This window comes from Plecotus auritus (assembly GCF_963455305.1).
Source record: "Plecotus auritus genome assembly, chromosome: 8".
Taxonomy (NCBI): Eukaryota; Metazoa; Chordata; class Mammalia; order Chiroptera; family Vespertilionidae; genus Plecotus; species Plecotus auritus.
This window is the reverse complement of record NC_137782.1, coordinates 165,001,922-165,023,318: the sequence shown is the minus strand read 5'-3', so window position 1 is coordinate 165,023,318 and position 21,397 is coordinate 165,001,922. Positions and strand designations below refer to the sequence as shown.

The following is a 21,397-nucleotide window of genomic DNA, read 5'->3' as shown; positions in this document are numbered from 1 at the left end:
ATAGTTACATTTTTACTCACAATAATTTTATGACCTAGAGCTTTTCTCTCCAACATTACACTTATCTGAAATAACTAAGTATTAACGTGTTTTTTCAAAGTGCGATAAATGCCTTTGTGTGTTTGTGTATTTTAGTGGTAGAGCATTTATGGCAGAACATTTGAAAGTGTAATACACACACATGTACCTATGTGCATACATATATGTGCATGTGTGTATTCTACTTTTAAATGCTCTGCCATATTTAGTGTAGGTGGGAACTATGTTAGGAATTACCAGCCTTTTGGCAGATAAACATGGAGAATATCTTACTAAACGTGCAACACTAAAACTTGTTAGTAATCAAATGTTTGTATTACCTTTAAGGGCTATGCTATATTTTCATGTAGAAATACAATATCTCATTTTTTCCATTTTTCTCTAGTTGATACACCAAAATCGGCAAGCTATCTTGAACCAGTTTGCAGCAAATGCTCCTGTTGGCATCAATATGAGATCAGGCATGCAGCAGCAAATTACACCTCAGGTAATGTGAGCAAACCAAACACTGTTAGTACTTTTCTAATCCAAGCCATGTTTCCTAAAGTGTTGACTTGAGTGTCTTAGAAATGATCTGTGAGCTGATCTTTTAATGATGTTTATAAGTGTAGCTCTCTTCTAGAATGAATTTATAATGAATCTGTGATATCCCTTACTGATATTTGATCAAAAGCTGAGGGTTCTTTGTTTTGTTTATTGTTATTGTTGTCACTGCTATTAGATACCAGTGGACTAAGTAGAAAACTCTTATTGCTGTTCTGAATAGTGCTAGTAATAAGAAGCCTAAACTATGAGACTGTATGAATGGTACCTGAAACCTGATCCAAACTGTGTCACATTGCCGAGTTATCTTAACTATCTTGTGTTCTCAGGTCCGTCTGAGCATCAGCATTTTCTATTTTTTATTTATTTGAATGACCCTTATACATGAACACAGAGCCATTGGAACTTTAAACATAAAAAGAACTGGGTAGCCTTATAAGTGTTAACTAGATCTTAACTTCCACACATAGTTTAATATTTTTGCTTCAACCACTTTTTTGATTTCTTAACCAAATTCTTAAACATTTGGGAGATGAAGGACTCTAAAGAGGATCCAAACAAAATTCTTCTTTTCTCCATAAAATGGACCTAGATGGATATGGGGCAAATATAAAAAGCCAACACTAACCAAAAGAATAAATACTGAGAGAAACTGCTGGTAAGCAGCAGATGTTGGCATCTTTATGGATCCAGATTTGAGTTTCTATGTCTTATAAATCTCGGGGTTAGTTCATGCGAGGGTAATTAGGTTGTAAGGAAACAAGACCCTATTATGGAATTAACATAAAGATGATTTCTACCAGAAACGCATATGTCACAGTTTGCTCTAGATTGGACTATATCTAGTTGACAAGTTTAATTTTTTAATACAGTTTATTGATTTTTTACAGAGAGGAAAGGAGAGGGATAGAGAGTTAGAAACATCGATGAGAGAGAAACATCGATCAGCTGCCTCCTGCACACCTCCCACTGGGGATGTGCCCGCAACCCAGGTACATGCCCTTGACCGGAATCGAACCCGGGACCCTTCAGTCCGCAGGCCGACGCTCTATCCACTGAGCCAAACCGGTTTCAGCTGACAAGTTTAATTTTTTTAATACAGTTTATTGATTTTTTTACAGAGAGGAAAGGAGAGGGATAGAGAGTTAGAAACATCGATGAGAGAGAAACATTGATCAGCTGCCTCCTGCACACCTCCTACTGGGGATGTGCCCACAACCAAGGTACATGCCCTTGACCAGAATCGAACCTGGGACCTTTTAGTCCACAGGCCAGCGCTCTATCCACTGAGCCAAACCGGTTAGGGCGACAATTTAATTTTAATGGAGCCATATGCTTTAATCAGATCCTCAATCTGAATTGATATTTTCTGAGGCAGGCTTTATTGACATGCCATATTGCTTTGCAAATTAGAGCAAAAGGTGATTTCAACCTAATGTTACTTCTTTCTTCATTCATAATATCATAGCTATTTAAAACACTCTAATACCTAGAGTGATATTATACTGCAACAAAAAGATAAAATAGATGGTTCCATTTATTTCTGTTTATTATTTTATTTCTAATTATTTTCCTTTTAAATGATAATTTATTAGTCATTGGATCCTGGGTTTCTGATTTTTCCTCTTTTAATGGCATTTGTAGGTTTTTTAACTATAAAGATAATATATATTCATTATAGATAATTTGGAAAACACTGAAAAATATATAGAAAAATTTAAATCACATTTTATTCATTTAAGTAAAGTGGAATAAATTATTTCCGTGAGAAAAAGGGAAAACTGTAATTTTTTTGAAATAGAAAAGTAGAAATCTCCTAACAACCTAATGTCAGATAAGATGGAAGTCATTAGCACATTTCTTTCTCTCCTCTCTGGTTTTAATGTTTCTTTTAATCGTTTTTCATGACTTATAATACTAATCAATGCGTATTTTCTTTGACTTTTCTCAATCCTGTGTGACTTTTTGAGAATTTGCATTTAACCACTTTAACAGTCAATAATAGTGTTTTAGCATTTCTCAACTACCTTTAATCTATAAATTTTACTTAATTATTTTTCTCTCCTGTGATTACTAGTATTAAGAGTTTTTGTTCCCTTTCAGTTTTATTTTCCTCTGTATACTGATAATTGCTACATATTTTGTTGCCCCAAGCTACTGGACTTTATCCTGTAAGCTTTCCAGGATAGGTAGAGATTATATTTATTATAATAAGTGAAGAATTTTTCCTCCTTTGCAGCCACCCCTGAATGCCCAAATGTTGGCCCAGCGCCAGCGGGAGTTGTACAGCCAACAGCACCGACAGAGGCAGCTAATCCAGCAGCAAAGAGCCATGCTCATGAGGCAACAAAGCTTTGGGAACAACCTCCCTCCCTCATCTGGACTGCCAGTTCAAATGGGGAACCCCCGTCTTCCTCAGGGTGCTCCGCAGCAGTTCCCCTACCCACCAAACTATGGTACAAATCCAGGAACCCCACCCGCTTCTACCAGCCCATTTTCACAACTGGCAGCAAACCCTGAGGCAGCCTTGGCCAACCGCAACAGCATGGTGAACAGAGGCATGGCAGGGAACATGGGAGGACAGTTTGGCACTGGAATCAATCCTCAGATGCAGCAGAATGTCTTCCAGTATCCAGGATCAGGTATGAGGATCCCAGCCAACATTGTTGCTTTCATAAGTACTACACCAGGTCTCTTTCTATGTGTTTCAGTTCAGTGACATTGAAGCCGTGTGCTAAGGAAGAAAGACACGTGGGAGTCAGGAGGTCCACGCTCCAGACTCACCTTTTGCCAATAAGTTCTTGAATGATTTGAGGCTTGTATCTCTGTTTGATAGCTAAGATTATTAAATTAGAAGATCCATAAGGATGTGTCTACAAATCACATTATCTTATTTTCTTACTCTCTTTGATGGATCCCTATAAGAATCTAATGAAAGTCTTTTTTAGACAATGGATTTAAGTTCATTAACTCAAAATTTGGATACAGTTTCTTTAATTGTGTTGAAAATTCTGATAGTTTATATAAGGATAAATAATTTTCACAAAGTATCTCAGACTTCTCATTGGTGTCACCACTCTTAGCTGCTTAGTTTGAAAGCTAGTCCTGCCATATTAGGCAACTTTCTGGCTTCCAAAAGGACTTTCTTTTTTTTTTTTTTTTTTTAATATATTTTATTGATATTTTACAGAGAGGAAGGGAGAGGGACAGAGAGCTAGAAACATCGATGAGAGAGAAACATCGATCAGCTGCCTCCCGCACACCTCCCACTGGGGATGTGCCCGCAACCAAGGTACATGCCCTTGACCGGAATTGAACCCGGGACCCTTCAGTCCGCAGGCCGACGCTCTATCCACTGAGCCAAACCGGTTTCGGCTAAAAGGACTTTCTTTTTGAATCTTTCATTTGCACAGTCTGTCTCTCATTCTCTTTGTCCTAGGTGATGGTATCTTCTTTTACTTCTATCACCTTGACGTTCTAATAGGTAGTGGCAATAAAACACATTTGATTAATCCACCATGTTTAATCAACCTTTAATGCAAAATTAATGGCAAACTTCTGAAAAAAATTGAAATAAATTCCTTGATATTATAAGTGAAAGAAAAAGTACATTTTAAGGCTGCTTAAACATGAATATCAGCGAGAAGGTGGCTGTTTGACTTGAATAAAATAGTGAAGTTATATAGAGATTTTTGACATGACAGTATACTTACCAACTTTGATAGCCAAATTAATTTAGACTTTTCTTTCTTACAGCAAGAAATGCTAAAATCCTTTGACTATTAATTGTCTAGGGAGACTTGTATCAGAGAGCACCAGAATCCTCTAATACATTTTAATCAAAATTATGCCACATCAGCTCCCTTGTCCTCAAGACAATGAAGTCATCTTTGGCTGGTTTGTTTCTCTGACACGTATCTGTGTGGGCAGCAAAAGGATTATAAATCCATCGTGTCATTAGAAGATGGCCTGAACAGGAATGGCCTTCAAAAGACTTTTATTTCTCATGACTTTCACATTACTCTAGCTTGCAGAAGGACTTCCTCCAACATTAAAAGACTCCTATAGTTATCTATTTACCTACTCCCCTTCTAAAATGGCAACCTAGCCAAAACAGCAGACAGATGCTTGGCCTTCATGAAATTGATTGCAGAGCTGCAAATCAAAAGATTTACCTCGTTTATTTGGAGGGGGGACTAACTACAAGTAAGCCAAACATTAATAAATTCCCCCAAGGATTTTATTTCTCTTATAAAAATAGTACTTCTGTCCATTTTCAGTCATGCTCTTTAATACCTCTTCTCTGGAAAGCTAATAAAGGAGAACTGTTTCAAAGCAGTGCCTCACAGCCCCAGTTCCAACGAAGTTAACAAGATTTCTAGTTATTGATCTCTTGAATGTCAATATGTAGAACACAGTGATGGAAGTAATGAGTTGGTGGACCTTTGTTCTTTACCAGGCAATATAACCGGATATGTTGCCATCCACCATTGATGCTGTATCTGGTACCCGGATTTTTATTCCAGCCCTCCTTTTGATTGACCAAAAAATACTTTTCACAAAGTAAGAATCTTACTTTGATAAAGCCAGCAGTCATACTACAAACAAAACCCAGAAGCTGGGTACAATAGAATAGTAGTTTAATCCAGTTGCAGACTGAAATGAAATGGCAGGACTTTCAATTCTTCCATAAACTGCTTTAAAATAATAGGAGGAAGTTGTTTGTTTTTCTGGATAGCACAAGAACACTTAACGATAAAATGTTTGTAATTTCTTCCACTCTTCTAAGGTGAAAGTTTGCCTCCAGTATGGTCAGCAGCCTGGTAGAAGGCTTCAAGACCAGGCTTTGTATTGGTACAAATTCAAGTTCTGGAAAAGTTCCAGCCATTTCAAAGCAAGTCTTCTTGGGGCGGGGAAAGCCATCACATGATTTTATAAATAAAGTTTTATTGGAATACAGCCATGCTCATATAGTTTACATATTGACTACAGCTGGTTTCACACGGCAGAATTATATAGTTGTTTCAGAAACCTTATTGCCTGCAAAATAAAAATATTTACTATCTGGCCCTTAGCAGAAAAAGTTTGCCGGTCCCTGTGCTAATTGATGATGGGAAAGCCAAAAGATGAACACATTAACTTTGCTTTAGTCCTTTGCTTTGGCATCTTTCAGCTTAACATAGGCCCAACCAAAGTAACTGAAGGACATGGAGACAACAGTAATGGCAGAGTATACCTCCTTTTATTTCTGGAAACAAATTTTTCTAGACTATTATGCTATGAAGATGAGTGCACTAGAACAGAATTAGACTTTTTAAAAGTTTATTTTGTGCTAAGGCAGTATTCTAAGTGAATATGAAGGATTTTTTTAAAAGTTGTGCCCACTTCATGAGTTCCTTGAAGCCCATCCGAGCTCCCTTCTGTGAGCGCCCTTCTGGAACGACGCAGTGAAAGTGCTCCTCTACCCACTCCTCCCAGTGATCTCATCAGCTCCTGTGGCTTCAGTGGCCTCTTCGTGCTGATGGCTGTTCTCTGTCTCTAACCAGATCTCAGCTCTGTGTACAGCTGCCTCCTGGACTAACATACTTCAGTCTCCCACCAACATCCCAAACTCAACGTGTCCGAGTTAGACTTACCAACTCCACTCCCCTCCCTCCATAGCTCAGTGTCCCAGCTCTAACAAACTTCTCCAGTTCCAAGAAAGAGCGCATACCTCACTCTCTTTTACTTCCCAGCTTTTGTGCATCTTGTGCCCTGTCTAAAACATCCCTCCCTCACCGGTCCCATTCTGTTCCTTTTTTCTCTCAGAGGTGTCTCCTCTGGAAGCCTTCTCTGACACTCCCAATCATAAGCACTCACCACCCTATCTTCCAGCCATTTGGTAACCTAGCTGCCTTTCTTTTTAAACAGCAAGTTCCTCAAGTGAGCCAAGTGTGGTATTTTAATATCTGTTTCTCAAGTACTTAGCATAGAGGTTGGGGTGGGTCTGGGAGTAGATGCTTAATGAATCTTGGAAGAAATTAATGAATGGAAGGATGAATCTTCATTCTAGTTGCTGCCGAATGGCTGTGGTGCTGTTGATGGTCCAGCGGGGAGAATTAACATAGTCTAGGCAAAGATGGAGTTGTAGACTTTAAACTAGATTGCCTGGTTCAAAGAATCCAAGGTCCAATGTAGTAGCAGAACTGGGACTAGAACTCTAACCACCTCTCCAACTCATAATTGACAGGCTGGTTCCTTCTACTAAAACTAGGTCATCTGATAAGGAAACCATGGGCAGTTAAGATGTGAGATAAGGCCAGAAAAAAATGTCAGAAAGCATGGTGATGTACTTGCAGTCTCTTATTTATTGTTTCCTTTGACCCCACAGAGTAATATCCAGAATGTCATAAGTATCTCTTCCCCCTCACATGTATAGTTTTTCTGAAAAAAAGTATTTTACCATAAATAAGGCTTAAAAAGCATTAGAACAGACAAGTATTTATTAAGGATCACAACCAAAACAATTAAATTTAAAATGTAGAATTAATGCAAAGACAGTCAACATATACTAGTATGGAGATGATTAACATGATAGGGGAGGGGAGAGAACCCCACCCTATAGAGTTATAAATAGAAAAAAATAACTTTCTCTATTCTAAGTCAAAATTATTTACCAGAGATTAAATTACATATGGAGGAAGCAGCAAGGAAAAATATGTAACGTTATTTATATAATCTTTACACAAAAAGATAGATATCCAGATGACTTAATAAATTTATAATTCTTCAAAAAAAGATAAACATTTAGTAAAAGAAAAAAACTTAATAAAAACTATAGTTTGCTCTACTTTAATAGAAAATTTAAAATTGTAGCCTATTAGAATACAAGTGAATCAATTAACTATATGTCTGACCAGATTAACCAAACAAAAAAAGAGAAAAAAATCATTGTATTAACAATGGCAGAATGCAGACTATTACACAGGCATATACACTTATGTCTACAAAGAGACATTAAGAACATATAAGTATGCATATGATCTAATGATAGGGAAAGAAGCAAAAACAAAAAATATCCAAGATTTTATGGAGTATGATTTGAAGGGATTATACTAAATTATGGTAATCAAATTATGACATTCTTTTTTCTGCCCCTTATTAACTTTATGTACCTCAAAAGTATTTAACTCTGGCCAAAACTGGTTTGGTTCAGTGGATAGAGCGTCGGCCTGCGGACTGAAGGGTCCCGGGTTCGATTCCGGTCAAGGGCATGTGCCTTGGTTGCGGGCACATCCCCAGTGGGTGGTGTGCAGGAGGCAGCTGATCGATGTTTCTCTCTCATCGATGTTTCTCTCTCATCGATGTTTCTAGCTCTCTATCCCTCTCCCTTCCTCTCTGTAAAATATCAATAAAATATATTTAAAAAAAAAAAAAGTATTTAACTCTGAAGTGTATTGTCAGGGGAAGAAAAGAATATACCCCTCTAGTATGCTAACATAACAGAAAACATAAAGACAAATCCATTTTTACTTTCAAAACTGTTAATAGACTTTGACTTTTGGCCAACATGGGGTAACAAGGACCAGACTTATTCTCCTATCTGAAACAAACAGAAAGTCAAAGTATATGAAGCAAAGAACAGTTCTCAAAGTTGTCCAGACTGTGTGCAGGGAGGGGGACTCCACCAGCAGTCAGTGGCGTCCCTGAGTTGAGGCAGTGGAGCCGGGCACAGTACAAGAGAAGAAACTATGAGGGATAGTTCTCTAAGAGGATTTCTCTTAGATCTTCAGCTGAATACTGGGGTGTGGGTGGGCATGTGTGCGTGTGCATGCAAACCAAGGCCAGGGAAAACCACCTGAAAAGATTAAAGGGAACAGTCTTTAATGTTTACACAAAGCCAATTCCTCTTCTCACCAGCCAGAATAGAAAATTCATAATTCATGGGGTGTCAAGCAGAATACTCAGGAGGGTTTTGCCTCAGTAATGAGCAAAACGGAATGAACTGTGTCTGCTCTTATCTCTTTAGGCATAACACCCAAAAGAATTAAACTGTTTTCATGTAACAGTGACCCCGACAAGTGTCAAAAATATTTAAAGGGATTTTAAAAACTGAGCACCTGAGAAAGTAAAATTCATAATGGCTGGAATCATTTTTTAAAATTACCAGGCAAGCAAAGAACCAGGAAAATACAACCAATAATGAGGAGAAAAATTCGTCCATCAAAACCAACCCAGAAATTACACCGGTGATAGAATTAATAGAGATGTTAAGACAATTATAAGTTCTACATTTATTCTGTATGTTCAAGAAGTTAGAGGAAAAGTTGAACATGTTAAGTAAAGGTATGGAAGATACTTGAAAAATCCGAAATCAAACTTCTGGAGATGAAAACTGTAATGTTTTTGATGAAAAGTATACTGGATGGGATAAGAAGCAGACTACTAGCAGAAGTTACAAAAGAAAAAATTAGTGAACTTGAAGATACAGTAATAGAAATTAGAGAAAAAAGTTTGAAAAGATAGTAATTCATTTCAAATTGATCTTATAATTTAATGCAATCCCTATCGAAAAACAGCCCTTGCTCGTTTGGCTCAGTGGATAGAGTGTCGGCCTGTGGACTGAATAAAAATGTATTTGGAAAAGAAAAAAGCAACAAACCCTGGTTGGGTGGCTCAGTTGATTAGAGCATTGTCCCGTACCAAAAAGTTGCGGGTTTGATTTCTGGTCAGGGCACATAACTACGTATTGGGTTTGGTCCCTGGTTGGGGTGCATATGAGAGGTAACTAATTAATGTTTCTCTCACATGAATGTTTCTCTCCCTTCCTCTTTTTTAAAAATATTTTTATTGATTTCAGAGAGGAAGGGAGGGGGAGAGGGAGATAGAAACATCAATGATGAGAGAGAATCATTGGTTGGCTGCCTCCTGTACGCCCCCTACTGAGGATTGAGCCTGCAACCCGGGCATGTGCCCTTGACCAGAATGGAACCCAGGACCCTTCAGTTCGCAGGCTGATACTCTATCCGCTGAGCCAAACCAGGTAGGGCTCCCTTCCTCTTTCTCTAAAATCAGTAAGCATATTCTCAGGTGAGGATTAAAAAACAAAAAACAACCATGCTTTTTGGAGAAATTGACAAACTTCCCCTGAAATTTACATGGAAATGCAAAGAGGTAGCCAAGATAGTTTTGAAAAGGAAGGACAAAGTTGGATGACTACTAGTTTCAAAAATTTTCATAAAGTTATAACAGTCAAGACAATGTGGTATTAGTACAAGTATAGACATACAGATCACTGCAACAGAATGACTTTAATGGTAAATTGATTTTCAATAGTTAAATCAATAAGCATCTTGAATAAAAAAGAACAAACTACTGATAACTGCTTCATAATGACTGAACATCAGAAATAGTATGCTAAGTGAAAGAAGCCAGACACAGAGCACCTCAGATGATTACATTTATATGGAACTAGAGGCCTGGTGCACAAATTCATGCATGGGTGGGGTCCCTCGTCCTGGCCAGTGAATGAGGCCTATCGAGAGGCCGGCTGGTTGGCAGGAGGGACCCCTGGAAGTTGGCCAGCTGGCCCCCCCATCAGGGCCTATGGGGGGCCGGCAGGCTGGGGGGAGGGGCTGCGGGTGGCCCGGGGGGGCCAATCAGGGCCCAGATCAGGATGGTTGGCCGCTGCAGTGCCCATCATAGCAACTGGTCATTCCGGTTGTTCCACTGTTAGGGTCGCTGGGCTTTTATATACATAGAGATTCCCAAAAAAGGGCAGATCTGTGGAGTTGGAAAGCAGAGCAGTGGTTGCCTGAGGCTAGAGGTGGAAGCTGGATTGACTCTACACAGGCACAGCAACTATGGAGGTGATGAGAATGTGTAAACTGGATTGTGGTAATGTTTGCACGACTCAATAACTTTATTTAAATACATGAGTTGTGCCCTGACTGGTTTGGCTCAGTGGATGGAGCATCGGCCTGCAGACTTCAAGGGTCCTGGGTTTGATTCCGGTCAAGGGCATGTACCTTGGTTGTGGGCACATACCCAGTAGGGAGTGTGCAGGAGACAGCTGATCGATGTTTCTCTCTCATCGATGTTTCTAAATCTCTATCCTTCTCCCTTCCTCTCTGTAAAAAATCAATAAAATATATTTAAAAAATAAGTAAATAAATAAATAAGTAAGTTGTGCAGTTCAATGGGTGAATTTGACACTATGTAAATTATATCTCAATAAAGTAAAGGAAAAAAACAGGGAAAGGAAGAAGAGCCCACAAAGATGACTGAGGAAGAATAGGCAACAAAAACTCATTTTTCATCTCACACGTGGGTTGTTCTTATCTTTGCTTTTTCAACTCATCTTTATTACACAAATAATCTGTCATGTATGTTCATATAGGATTTTTACACTTAAAAGTTCATGTAAGCAAAATAGAACAGAAAAAAAAAAATCACATGTAATCCTGGTACACAAATCAGCATCTTAGAATGGAAAACATTCTCCCAAACTTATTTTATGTTTATTTATCTGTCTCTTTATACTGAAATTCCTTGCCTTATTTTTAAGAAACAAATGTTTACTCTATTGATTAGGTTATTTCTTAAGATCCTTGTAGGTTAATTCATTTATAATATGTTCACATAAATTCATTTGTGTCAATTTGCAGGAATGGTTCCCCAAGGTGAGGCCAGCTTTGCTCCATCTCTGAGCCCTGGGAGCTCCATGGTGCCGATGCCAATCCCTCCTCCTCAGAGCTCTCTCCTCCAGCAAACTCCACCTGCTTCCGGGTACCAGTCACCAGACATGAAGGCCTGGCAGCAAGGAGCAATGGGAAACAACAAGTAAGGGGCAATTTTTATATCCGATTGTCCCCAGTACACTGCAGCACATAAGAACAGCCATTCCTTCACAATCTAAATACATTATTATTAGCTACTGCAATTTGCAAATTCAAGGAACTGAATTTTATGTCATCAGCAAGAAAAATAATGATTTTTAAATCCTTTAAGTGATCCTTAAGGTAAATTTATATGTTTACAGTAGAGAAAAGTGGTCTAATGGCCCCCAACCTTTTGTACCACCTCCCACACACCTAGGGAATATGATCAATTCCCATTTAGACAGAACTTCCTGGGGACAGATGTAGAAATGGGTACTTATAAAAAAAGCATCTCTTTATATAAATGCTTAAATATCTTAAAAACCTAAAGCAAGAATGGCAGAATGTTGGAATTCTATAGAGCTGAATTCAGACAGGTTGCACTCTTCTCAGTATTTTTTAAAGATTTCATAGTAACAAAAGTTTCAAGGCTTCTGAGTCCTTCTGCCTTACCCAACTTTTTGATTCTAGATATTCAGTGGCCTCATCTTACCCATTTTGCTTAGAATTAGCTCACTAAAGTCATTTTCCTCCAAATCCTGGCTGCTGAACTTTTCACACATCATTTGAATTTTTTAAGGGTTTTAATTTGGTTGTGTCTTGGTTCTAATGACAGGGAAGCCATTTTATCTGACAGCATAATAAGTAAGGCAGTTAAAGTTTAAAACACAAGACTATAGTCTCTGAAAGTTCACTGAAAGGTGAGAGAGGAAATCTTCTTGTCAGAGAACTATGTAGCTCTCAGAGAGGACTGTGTAAAAAACTGTAGCTCTCAGTGGGGACTGTGTGTAAATTAGGTAGAAATGGAACTGTCTAACATGCAAGAAGAATTTAGTCTCCTGATGTGTTCTAATCCCAGTTTCCTAAACCCACTTAAGATTTCATGGTCCATCACAGTAATTACTCCCTTACAGGCACTCTGAGCTTGCTTGTCCAGCTCTCGCTCTTTCACACCTGTGCCTAGCAAAGTGCTCCTAATGAAATCCAACTTCACCTCTTGCTCCATGTCTACACTTAAGCACTTAATGTGGCTTGAAGAAACCCAGTTGTGCTGACAGGTCTGTTCCCCCTTGACAGTTAAATTCGTTAAAAGACTGTACTCTGCCACTTCCTCTCCTCTCATTCCTTGTTGAACCAATCAGACTTTCATCCCTACCACTCCACCCAGAGTCTTCTTGTCAAGGTCACTAACATCTTCTGCAGTGCCAGCTGCACTCAGTGATCATGGTGGCACTTAACATAGCCGAGCATTTACTCTTTCTTGACATTCTTTCTTCATTTGGTTTCTGGAACATTCCCTCCTCTTGAGAAACGTGACTCTCCTAGTCTCTCCGTTTCCTCCTCTCCCTGACCTCCATTTGAGGGCCTCAGAGCTCCCTCAAGGACCTCTTCCCCATATCTGTTCCCTTGGTGATATCATCCAGTCTTACTGCCATACACGCCTATCTCTATGCTGTGACTCCCAAACACAAATCTCAGCCCAGACTTCTGCCCTAAACACCGTGCTGTATATACAGCTGCCTAATCGACACCTCCACATGGAAGTGTCATAGGCATCTTGTACAACGTGATGGAAACGAAGGTGACTTTCTCACCGAAACATGCTCCTCTCCTCCTTTTCCCCATCTCCGTAAGTAACTCCGTTCTCCAGTTATGCAGAGGAGCGCCTTTTTCCTTGTTACCTGTCCCACCTGTACACTTCGGTGCAAGTCACCCTTGTCTTTTTCCTGGACCGTTGCAGGAGCCTCCTGCCCCCGTGGTCCACCCTTGCTCACCACAGCAATCTCCAGCCAGAGGGATGCCTTTCAAACAGGAGGCAGTGTGTCAGTCTGTCCTTTATTCAGATCTCTCCTTCTTACTCAACGTACAATATAGGGCTAGAAAGCGCCACTTAATCTTGCTCCTGGATGCTTCTCCGACCTCATCTGCTATTCTCATCACTCACCCTGCCACACTGGCTTCTGTTTATTCTTCTCTTCCTCAGATGTGCCAAGTACATTGCAAACTCGGGACCTTTGCATTTTTAAAATCCCTCTGCTGGAATGTTCTCTCAGTAGTCATGTCTCTACTTAATGTCACCTTGTTAAGCATAGATATTGAATGTCACCATAGTAAACTCCCCTGACCATGATTCCTAAAACAACACCACTTCCCACCCCTGCTCCCTCCTTTCCCTTCTTCAGCGCTTAACACCTGACAGATGGTGTATTAGTCTGTTTATTTATGGTCTGTCTCTCCAACTAAAATATAAGTTTCATAAGAGCAAGGACTGTTTTTGTTTACTTCTGTATATCTATTCTTTAGAACAGGTAAGCACTTAATATATGTTTCTCCAACGAATGAGTGCAGATTTCCTCTTCCTACTTAAGTCACGTCTTGGGTTCAGACACAATGTGGACTTGAGTTTTGTTGTATGTTAGCAGTCTTTGTGAACTTTGACTTTCCCATGTCATTTGAGAAAGAAAATAATTATCGCCAACTCTTCAAACATTCACACTTGCTTATTAGTCAACGCAGACAGCATATGTTTTGTGACCACGCACTGGGAGAAATAGCCCCTGCTGTCAAGTCACCAAGAGTCTAGCTGGTGACAAGAGTAGGGTGAAGAGAAGTAAAACAAAGAATCATTAAGTAGAATGTTGTGTTCAGAGACAGTAAGATGTGATTCTTTTTCATTCTCTCTCTGGTGGCAAGAGAAATAAAGGGTTAACACAAATCTGTTTGTCCTGGAACTGGGCAGCTTTCCCTGTAACTCTAGTCACTGGGAGAGTCCTAGTGCTTATTAGCATTTTAAAAGCTAAGAAGGCCTGTTGTTTAACCCTTTGTTTCTCAGACTTATTTGACCAAGAACTCCTCCTCCCTGCTTGTTAGTACCTGTCCTCCCTCCCTGTGGAGCCCACTTTAGGCCAAAGTCTTAATTTTCCCCTTTCCCCCTCATGATTTAGGGGTTACCAATACCTGGTACTAGCTTAGGGAAGCTATGATGGCTGCCGTGAGGGCAGTTGGGGGTCCTTCAGGCATTAGGCCTAAGGTGTCAGTGAACCCCATAAAAGCAGAGGGAGGGGTCCTTCAGGCATTAGGCCTAAGGTGTCAGTGAACCCCATAGTCCATTCCAGGACCTGGAACAGTGACTGATGCCACAGAACAGTTGGTCTTCTTCCCAGGATGGGAGAAACTAAAATGGAACTATTGGCAGGAGCAGTTTGAAGGAACTTAATATATAGTCCCCAATATAAATTTGACAAGAAAGTAAATCCTAAGCTTTCTCCACTAAGTATGACATCATTGCAGTCCTTGAACATCCTGCATGCATTAACCTATATGAGCCCCGAGCCTCCACAGTGGTGACTGATCTATTAGTTGACAAATGAGCGTTGTCTACGGCAGAAATGTTCTCATTGGAAAGTGAGCAGCAGCCTCATGGGTTTTTTCTCCTCGTTTAGTTGTGGGGGCACTGCCTCACGAGCACACACATTGTGCAGACGTTAATGGTTCACAGATGCATTATTGACCATTTCCTAGGCCTATAATTTTCTCTGAGCATTTGTGTTTTGTAATTACTTGGGGAATATTTACTACTTCTCTTCAGACATGATGAATAGCCTGTTTCTCAGCCTGTTAATTTCAGTGTTACCTTAATCTGCCAAAGCTGTCCTGCTTCCTGCCCAAGAGCTAGCAAGGAATAGATAAGCCATTGATAGGGTAAATATCCTTTTAAATAAAATTCTCCATAATTAACATTAAACCAGGTAGCATTTTACAATAAGCTCTTTGCAGCTTATTGTTTAACAATTGACAGATAATCAGAAAACATTTGGTGTTTTGTAGAACTTATAAAAGACATACAATTCATATATTTTCCTTTAGATGTGTAGATCTGTATCACATAGAATTTGGGGGGTTCACATATAAAGTTTCAAGTTCTGTTCTATCTACTAATAAAAACTGGTTTAACATTTGTAATCTTAGAGTGATTTTGATGGTTAAATGGGTAAACTTCAGTTATCTGGATGATTTGCTTATGTGGAAAACTTCCTTTTCTTAATTACTCAGATAATTGGAGCTTATCGATTTGATACAAGGCCAGATGACTGTAACTTAAAATGAGCTCTTTTTAGTTATTAAACCCCTTGGGCAGAGTTCAGAGTGCATCTGAATTATACTCAGTCCTTACATATTGTAATAAGATAAAGCCTATGTATAACTTAAGAATGTAAAGTATTTTCTTTAGAATTCTATCTAGTAATTAAGAAACAAAGTCCAGTCACATTCCATGTTCATGATCAGTGGATGTAATTGGGATTGTTTTTGAGTTAACAGTGTATTCAGTCAAGCTGTCCAGAACCAGCCCACGCCCGCACAGCCAGGAGTGTACAACAACATGAGCATCACTGTGTCCATGGCAGGTGGAAACACAAATGTTCAGAATATGAACCCAATGATGGGCCACATGCAGATGAGCTCTTTGCAGATGCCAGGAATGAACACTGTGTGCCCTGAGCAGGTAAGCAGCACAAATGGCACATTTGCTACACACACACCACACCATACCTCCCCACAAATTATTATTCTAAGGGAAGTCAGGTGTATTTATAGTTACTCATCAAAATAACCACATTTCTTTATTCTTTCCCTCTATCTTTTGATAATTGCTATCCCTTAAGATATTTAGTGGAAATTTTGACTGACCTTTTAAGATATTAGTCTCAGGAGATTTTAGTGTTTTAGATTTATTTTAAAACTAGAGGCCCGGTGCACAACATTCATGCACTGGAGGGGTGTCCCTCAGCCCAGCCTGCACCCTCTCCAATCTGGGACCCCTCGGCATCCCTCTCACAATCTGGGACTGCTGGCTCCTAACCACTCGCCTGCCTGGCTGCCTGATTGCACCTAACCATTCTGCCTGCCAGCCTGATAGCCCCCTAATTGCTCTCCTGCTGGCCTGATTGACACCTAACCACTCCCCTGCCAGTATGATTGACACCTAACTGCTCCCCTGCTGGCCTGATCACCCCCAACTGCCCTCCCCTGCAGGCCTGGTTGCCTCCAATTGCCCTCCACTGCCGGTCCAATCACCCCCAACTGCCCTCCCCTGCAGGTCTGGTCACCCCCAACTGCCCTCTCCTGCCAGCCATCTTGTGACAACATGGGGTCGGCTATCTAGTGACATGAGGGCGTGAGGGTCAATTTGCATATTACCTCTTTATTATATAGGAGGATGTACATATAATACATTGGCTTGGAACTTACCCCTTTATGTTCTGAATGTTTATTTAGTACTTGCTATGTGCAAAGATAGCTCTCTATAGGAGGTAATATTAACAAGCTAGGGTTAAACAACATAAACAAAGGATCAGTTGAATAATAGGACAAAATAGCTGTGAAGGGATGGACCCCCATAGAACCATACATATTATGTCAGATGAGGGGTATATACAACTAACTACTGAGAGTGTAAAGGAACAACGTCCCGGTTAGGAAAGGCTACATGGAAGATTTGTCTAAGGAAAGAGAATAGAAAAGAGCATTTAAGTCTGGTTGTCACACCATGATCTAGGCAGGAACAGAAGTTGAGAAGCTTAATGAATGTTAAAGGGATATTAATGTTATATTTAGAGCAGAATTAATGTGATAGGCATTTTAGAGGTATTGCAGGCCATCTCAATGTTTAGAGTTTATCCTGGAGCCTCCTGAAGATTTTTAAAGAGAGAATTACTAAATTCAAAGTGATATTTAAGAAGATCATTGGGGTAACTCCCTGTAGTTACTATTCTCATTATCGGCAACCACAAAGTAGACTATGGTAACTAGGCTTTGACCATGTAGCCATAATTTACAACAAATCTTAAAAATACATAAACACTGATTACCTTTTCTATAGAATTCCTTTCTGATACTAATTTTTTTAAATCCCTTCTCCCCATGTATTATATAGTAAGCCTAATGAAGTTAGCAGGGAGAAAAAACAACAACTTAGTAACCCATATTTTATAGCAAAATAAAAGAACTAAATAAGATTGTTTCTTGTAGATTAAAACAATAAAAATATAATGAATTACATTAAAGACCATACATTTAAAGTGTATTTTTTATGTGGTGAGTTTTGCTTTTTAATTCAATTTGACATTCTCTGCCTTTTCATTGAATGTGATTTACAGTTAATGTGATTATTGATATGGTTGCATTTAAAAGTCTCACTTTTATTCTTTTTGTTCCATCTCTTGCCTTTTTTAAAATTTAATTGAATATTTAAATTCATTTTATCTCCTTTGTTGGCTATATATATGTATATTCATCTTTACCTTATCATCATCTGCCTTCACATGATACTTCATGACCTCATGTATAATATAAGAACTTGACAAAAGTTTATTTCCATTTCTCCCCTCCTATGCTATTGTCACACATATTATGCCTACATACCCCACAAAATATTGTTAGTACTTTTATTTTAACCAGTCAAGTATATTTTCTAAAAATTTAAATAAGAATTCTTTTATATTTACCCATGTAGTTATTTCTAGTGTTCTTCATTCCTTTGTGTATATACAAATTTCCATCTGGTATCATTTTCCTTCTGCCTGAAGGTCTTTATTTAACACTTTTTATAGTGTAGGTTTGCAGGTGATGAATTCTTTCAGCTTTTATATGTGTGAAAAGTTTTCGTTTCACCTTCATCTGAAAATTCTTTTCCCTGAGTTCTGGGTTGTCAGTTTTAACTTTTAATACTTTAAAGATGTTGCTCAGTATTTCTGATAAGATATCCGCTGTCATTTAGTCTTTGTCCTTCTGTACATGTTGATTTTTCCCCCTTAAGGCTGCTTTTAAGTTATTCATTCACTTTATTCCTGGTTTTAAGCAATTTGATTACGATATTCTTTAATGTGATTTTATTCATGGTTCTTGTGCCTGGTTGGGCTTCAGTGAGCTTCTTGATTTATGAATGTGTAATTTTCATAAAATTTGGAAAAATGTTGGCCATTATTTCTTCCAATATTTTGCCTGTCTGTCAGTCCCCCACCCCTCCTTCAGAGACTTCAGTTACACATATAGTAGGCCACTTGGAGTTATCCCACAGCTTACTGATTCTCTGGGTCTGGGAGATTGAAGGTTTGGGGAGAGATGTGAGGTCAGCCATTTTTTTCTCTGTGTGTTTCACTTTGGATCATTTCTGGTGTTAGAGCTTCAGGTTCAGTGCTCTTTTACAGTGTCTGACCTGTTAATTTTATCCAATGTATTTTTCATCTCAGACATTGCTTTTTATCTCTACAAGTGCAGTGTGGACCTTTTTTGTATCTTCCATATCTCTAACATGTTCAGTCTTTTTTCTCTCTTCTTGAACATATGGAATATGATTATTATAATAACTGTCTTAATATTCTCACCTATCAGTTCTATCATATGCATCATTTTGGGGTTGGTTTCAATTGGTTGACTTTATTTTTCATTATAGGTCATATTATTCTGCATGCCTGGTCATTTTTTATTGGATGCTAGACATGAATTTTACCTTGTTAATATTCCTATAAATATTCCTGAGCTTTGTTTGGGGAAGTGGTTAAGTTACTTGAAAACAGTTTGATCGTTTTCAGGTCTTGCTTTTTTCTTTTGTGGGACCACAGCTGTGTGTAGTATAGGGCTAATTTTACCCTAGTATTGAGGCAAATCCTACTTGGTAATACATGAATTATAATGTTTTCCACTCTGGCTAGTGGGTTCAAGACATATTCCCATATCTTTGTGATCCCATGTAAATCTTTTCAGATGAATCTTTTCTCTGCTTTGAGTAGTTCCCTGACACCTATTAGCTGATCATTACTAAGCCATAGACTCGAGGGGATCTGAAGATCTTCAGAACTTTCTCTCTGTGTAGCTCTCTCATCAGATATTCTGCCCTGTGAATTCCAGCTGCCTTGGCCATCTCAGACTTCCAGCTGCATCTTCTCAACTTGGGAAGTTTGCCAGGCTCTGCCTGGGTTCCCTGTCCCCACGCTACAGCCTGGAAATTCTGTCTAGGCAGTAGGCTGGGCTAATCACAGGACTCAACCTCAATTGTTTCCCAACTCTTAGGAGTAACTTTCTTTTATTGCCTTTGTCCAATGTCTTAAGTGTCTTCATTTTATATATGTTGTCCAATTTTTTAATTGATTCAGGCAGAAGATAAATCTGACCCCTGTTACTGAATCTTGACTGGAAGTGGAAGTCTTTTGCAATTAATGGAAGTATCATATATAAGAATATACAAAAAGTATACAACTAGATAAATTGTCACACGGTTATAACTGCCAGCCATATCAACATTGCCAGCATCCAGAGGTTCTCCTCCTCTCCCTTCCACATCACTCTCCACCCTACAAAGGGGACCACTGTCCTCACTTCTGACAACATAGACAATTACTAAGCTCTCTATTTCTGCTGTCCTATTACTTTTCTGTCAGTGAGATTGTTTTTAATTGAAGAATTTGAGCTTCAGCTTAAACAACTACCTTGTAATTTGTTCTTGTACTTATCTCTAATAGATCAACGATTCGGCACTGAGACACACAGGCCTCTACTGCAACCAGCTTTCATCTACTGACCTTCTCAAAACAGAAGCAGATGGAACCCAGGTCAGTAAGAAAATTCTGAGCCCTAAGCTGTCAGAGACACTCTAGAGACACACGAAACTTGGTGCAGCACTGTGGTTAAGAGGATGGTCTTGGGAGTCAGACCTGGGTGTGAGTCCTGGCCCTACTCTTCGCTGTGTCACCTTGGGCATGTTAGGGAACTTCCTGAGCTGCTGTATAACCAACAGAACTAACAAGATACCTGCTTATAGGATTGTTGAGAGGGTTAAATTGTTGAGATAAACTTTCATAAGGTTTAATTTAATGTGGCTACTAATTACTATTTTGTAAATAAACACAGTGCTCAAATTCATATGTAATCAAAATACCTCAAAAGATCTCAGTAAATTCAAATAAAACAAAATGTTTGCCGTGTACTCTGCCTCCTTATTAGAAGTTTGTTTTAAAACAATATATAAAAAGCATGAGTGGCCACTTTTTTATATTGACCTATATTTAGAAATGTTGGAGGTTTTAATTCAATATGGTAACTTTGGTTTAGTATTTAGTCTCTTAGTAAGTAGCTCAAAAAAATTTTTTTAAGTACCAGCATTATGCTTAATGTGTCAATACAAAGAAACATGAGACATGTTTGCCCTTTCGGTGAACGATGTGAAGAAGGGAGGAAACAAAGTTAGCTCTATGAAATAAATGCTCATGGTTTGCCAGGCACTGTGCTGGGCACTGTGCTTTACCTCATGTAAGCTTTACTTTACCCCCAGGAAGGAGGAGTAGTCCTTTTTTTCCCCACAGATGAAGAAACAACCTGAGGAGATTTGATTATATGCACAATTCACAAAGCTAGAAAGGGGCAGAGCTGTGGTTCAAACCCAGGTCTTTCTAACACTAAAGTTGATGCTCTTTCTGCTACACCACTGAGGGCCTGTTGAAAGATAAAACACATAGACTGTACACATAAATTGTCACTCAGATTTTCGTTACAAGTAACAAGAGACCTGTTTTGTTTTTTTAAATAGTAGAATTGCTGAGATGGTTAGATGAGCATTTCCATAGGAGATGGGACTGAACTGGGCCTTGAGGGATCGTTTGCAAGGCCAAGTGAAGGAGAAAGGTCTTCTGGCTGATTGCTGGAAGCTGGGGTGGGGTAAACTCGGAAGTCTAGGGGATTGGAAGTGGAGGGTCCAGAGACAGGGAGACAGTAGTATATCTTAGCATAGTGCTGGGAAACCACATTCACTGAAGGAAGGCAGAGGGTTTGTAATAAGAACTCATAGGAATTAAAATTGGTAGAGTGGATTGGGGCAAACCTCCAGGGGCCATGAATGCTAAACTCAGGGATATGGATGCAGTCCTGCGTAAGTGGTCCTGAGAGGAAGCAGTGATCCAAGC

At 39.1% G+C, this 21,397-nt stretch overlaps 1 protein-coding gene across 5 annotated transcripts in view; it reads left to right on the top strand.

Annotated features, from left to right (window-relative positions):
* The window catches only part of NCOA1 (nuclear receptor coactivator 1), a 175,322-nt gene that overhangs the window by 149,081 nt on the left and 4,844 nt on the right, over positions 1-21,397 (top strand). For all 5 annotated transcript variants that reach the window (XM_080683458.1, XM_080683456.1, XM_080683460.1 and 2 more), the window contains exons 17-21: positions 425-526; positions 2,822-3,224; positions 11,229-11,403; positions 15,762-15,945; positions 19,961-20,050. In XM_080683458.1, the coding sequence (XP_080539584.1) occupies positions 425-526; positions 2,822-3,224; positions 11,229-11,403; positions 15,762-15,945; positions 19,961-20,050 (954 nt within the window). The remainder of the gene's footprint in view (positions 1-424; positions 527-2,821; positions 3,225-11,228; positions 11,404-15,761; positions 15,946-19,960; positions 20,051-21,397) is intronic.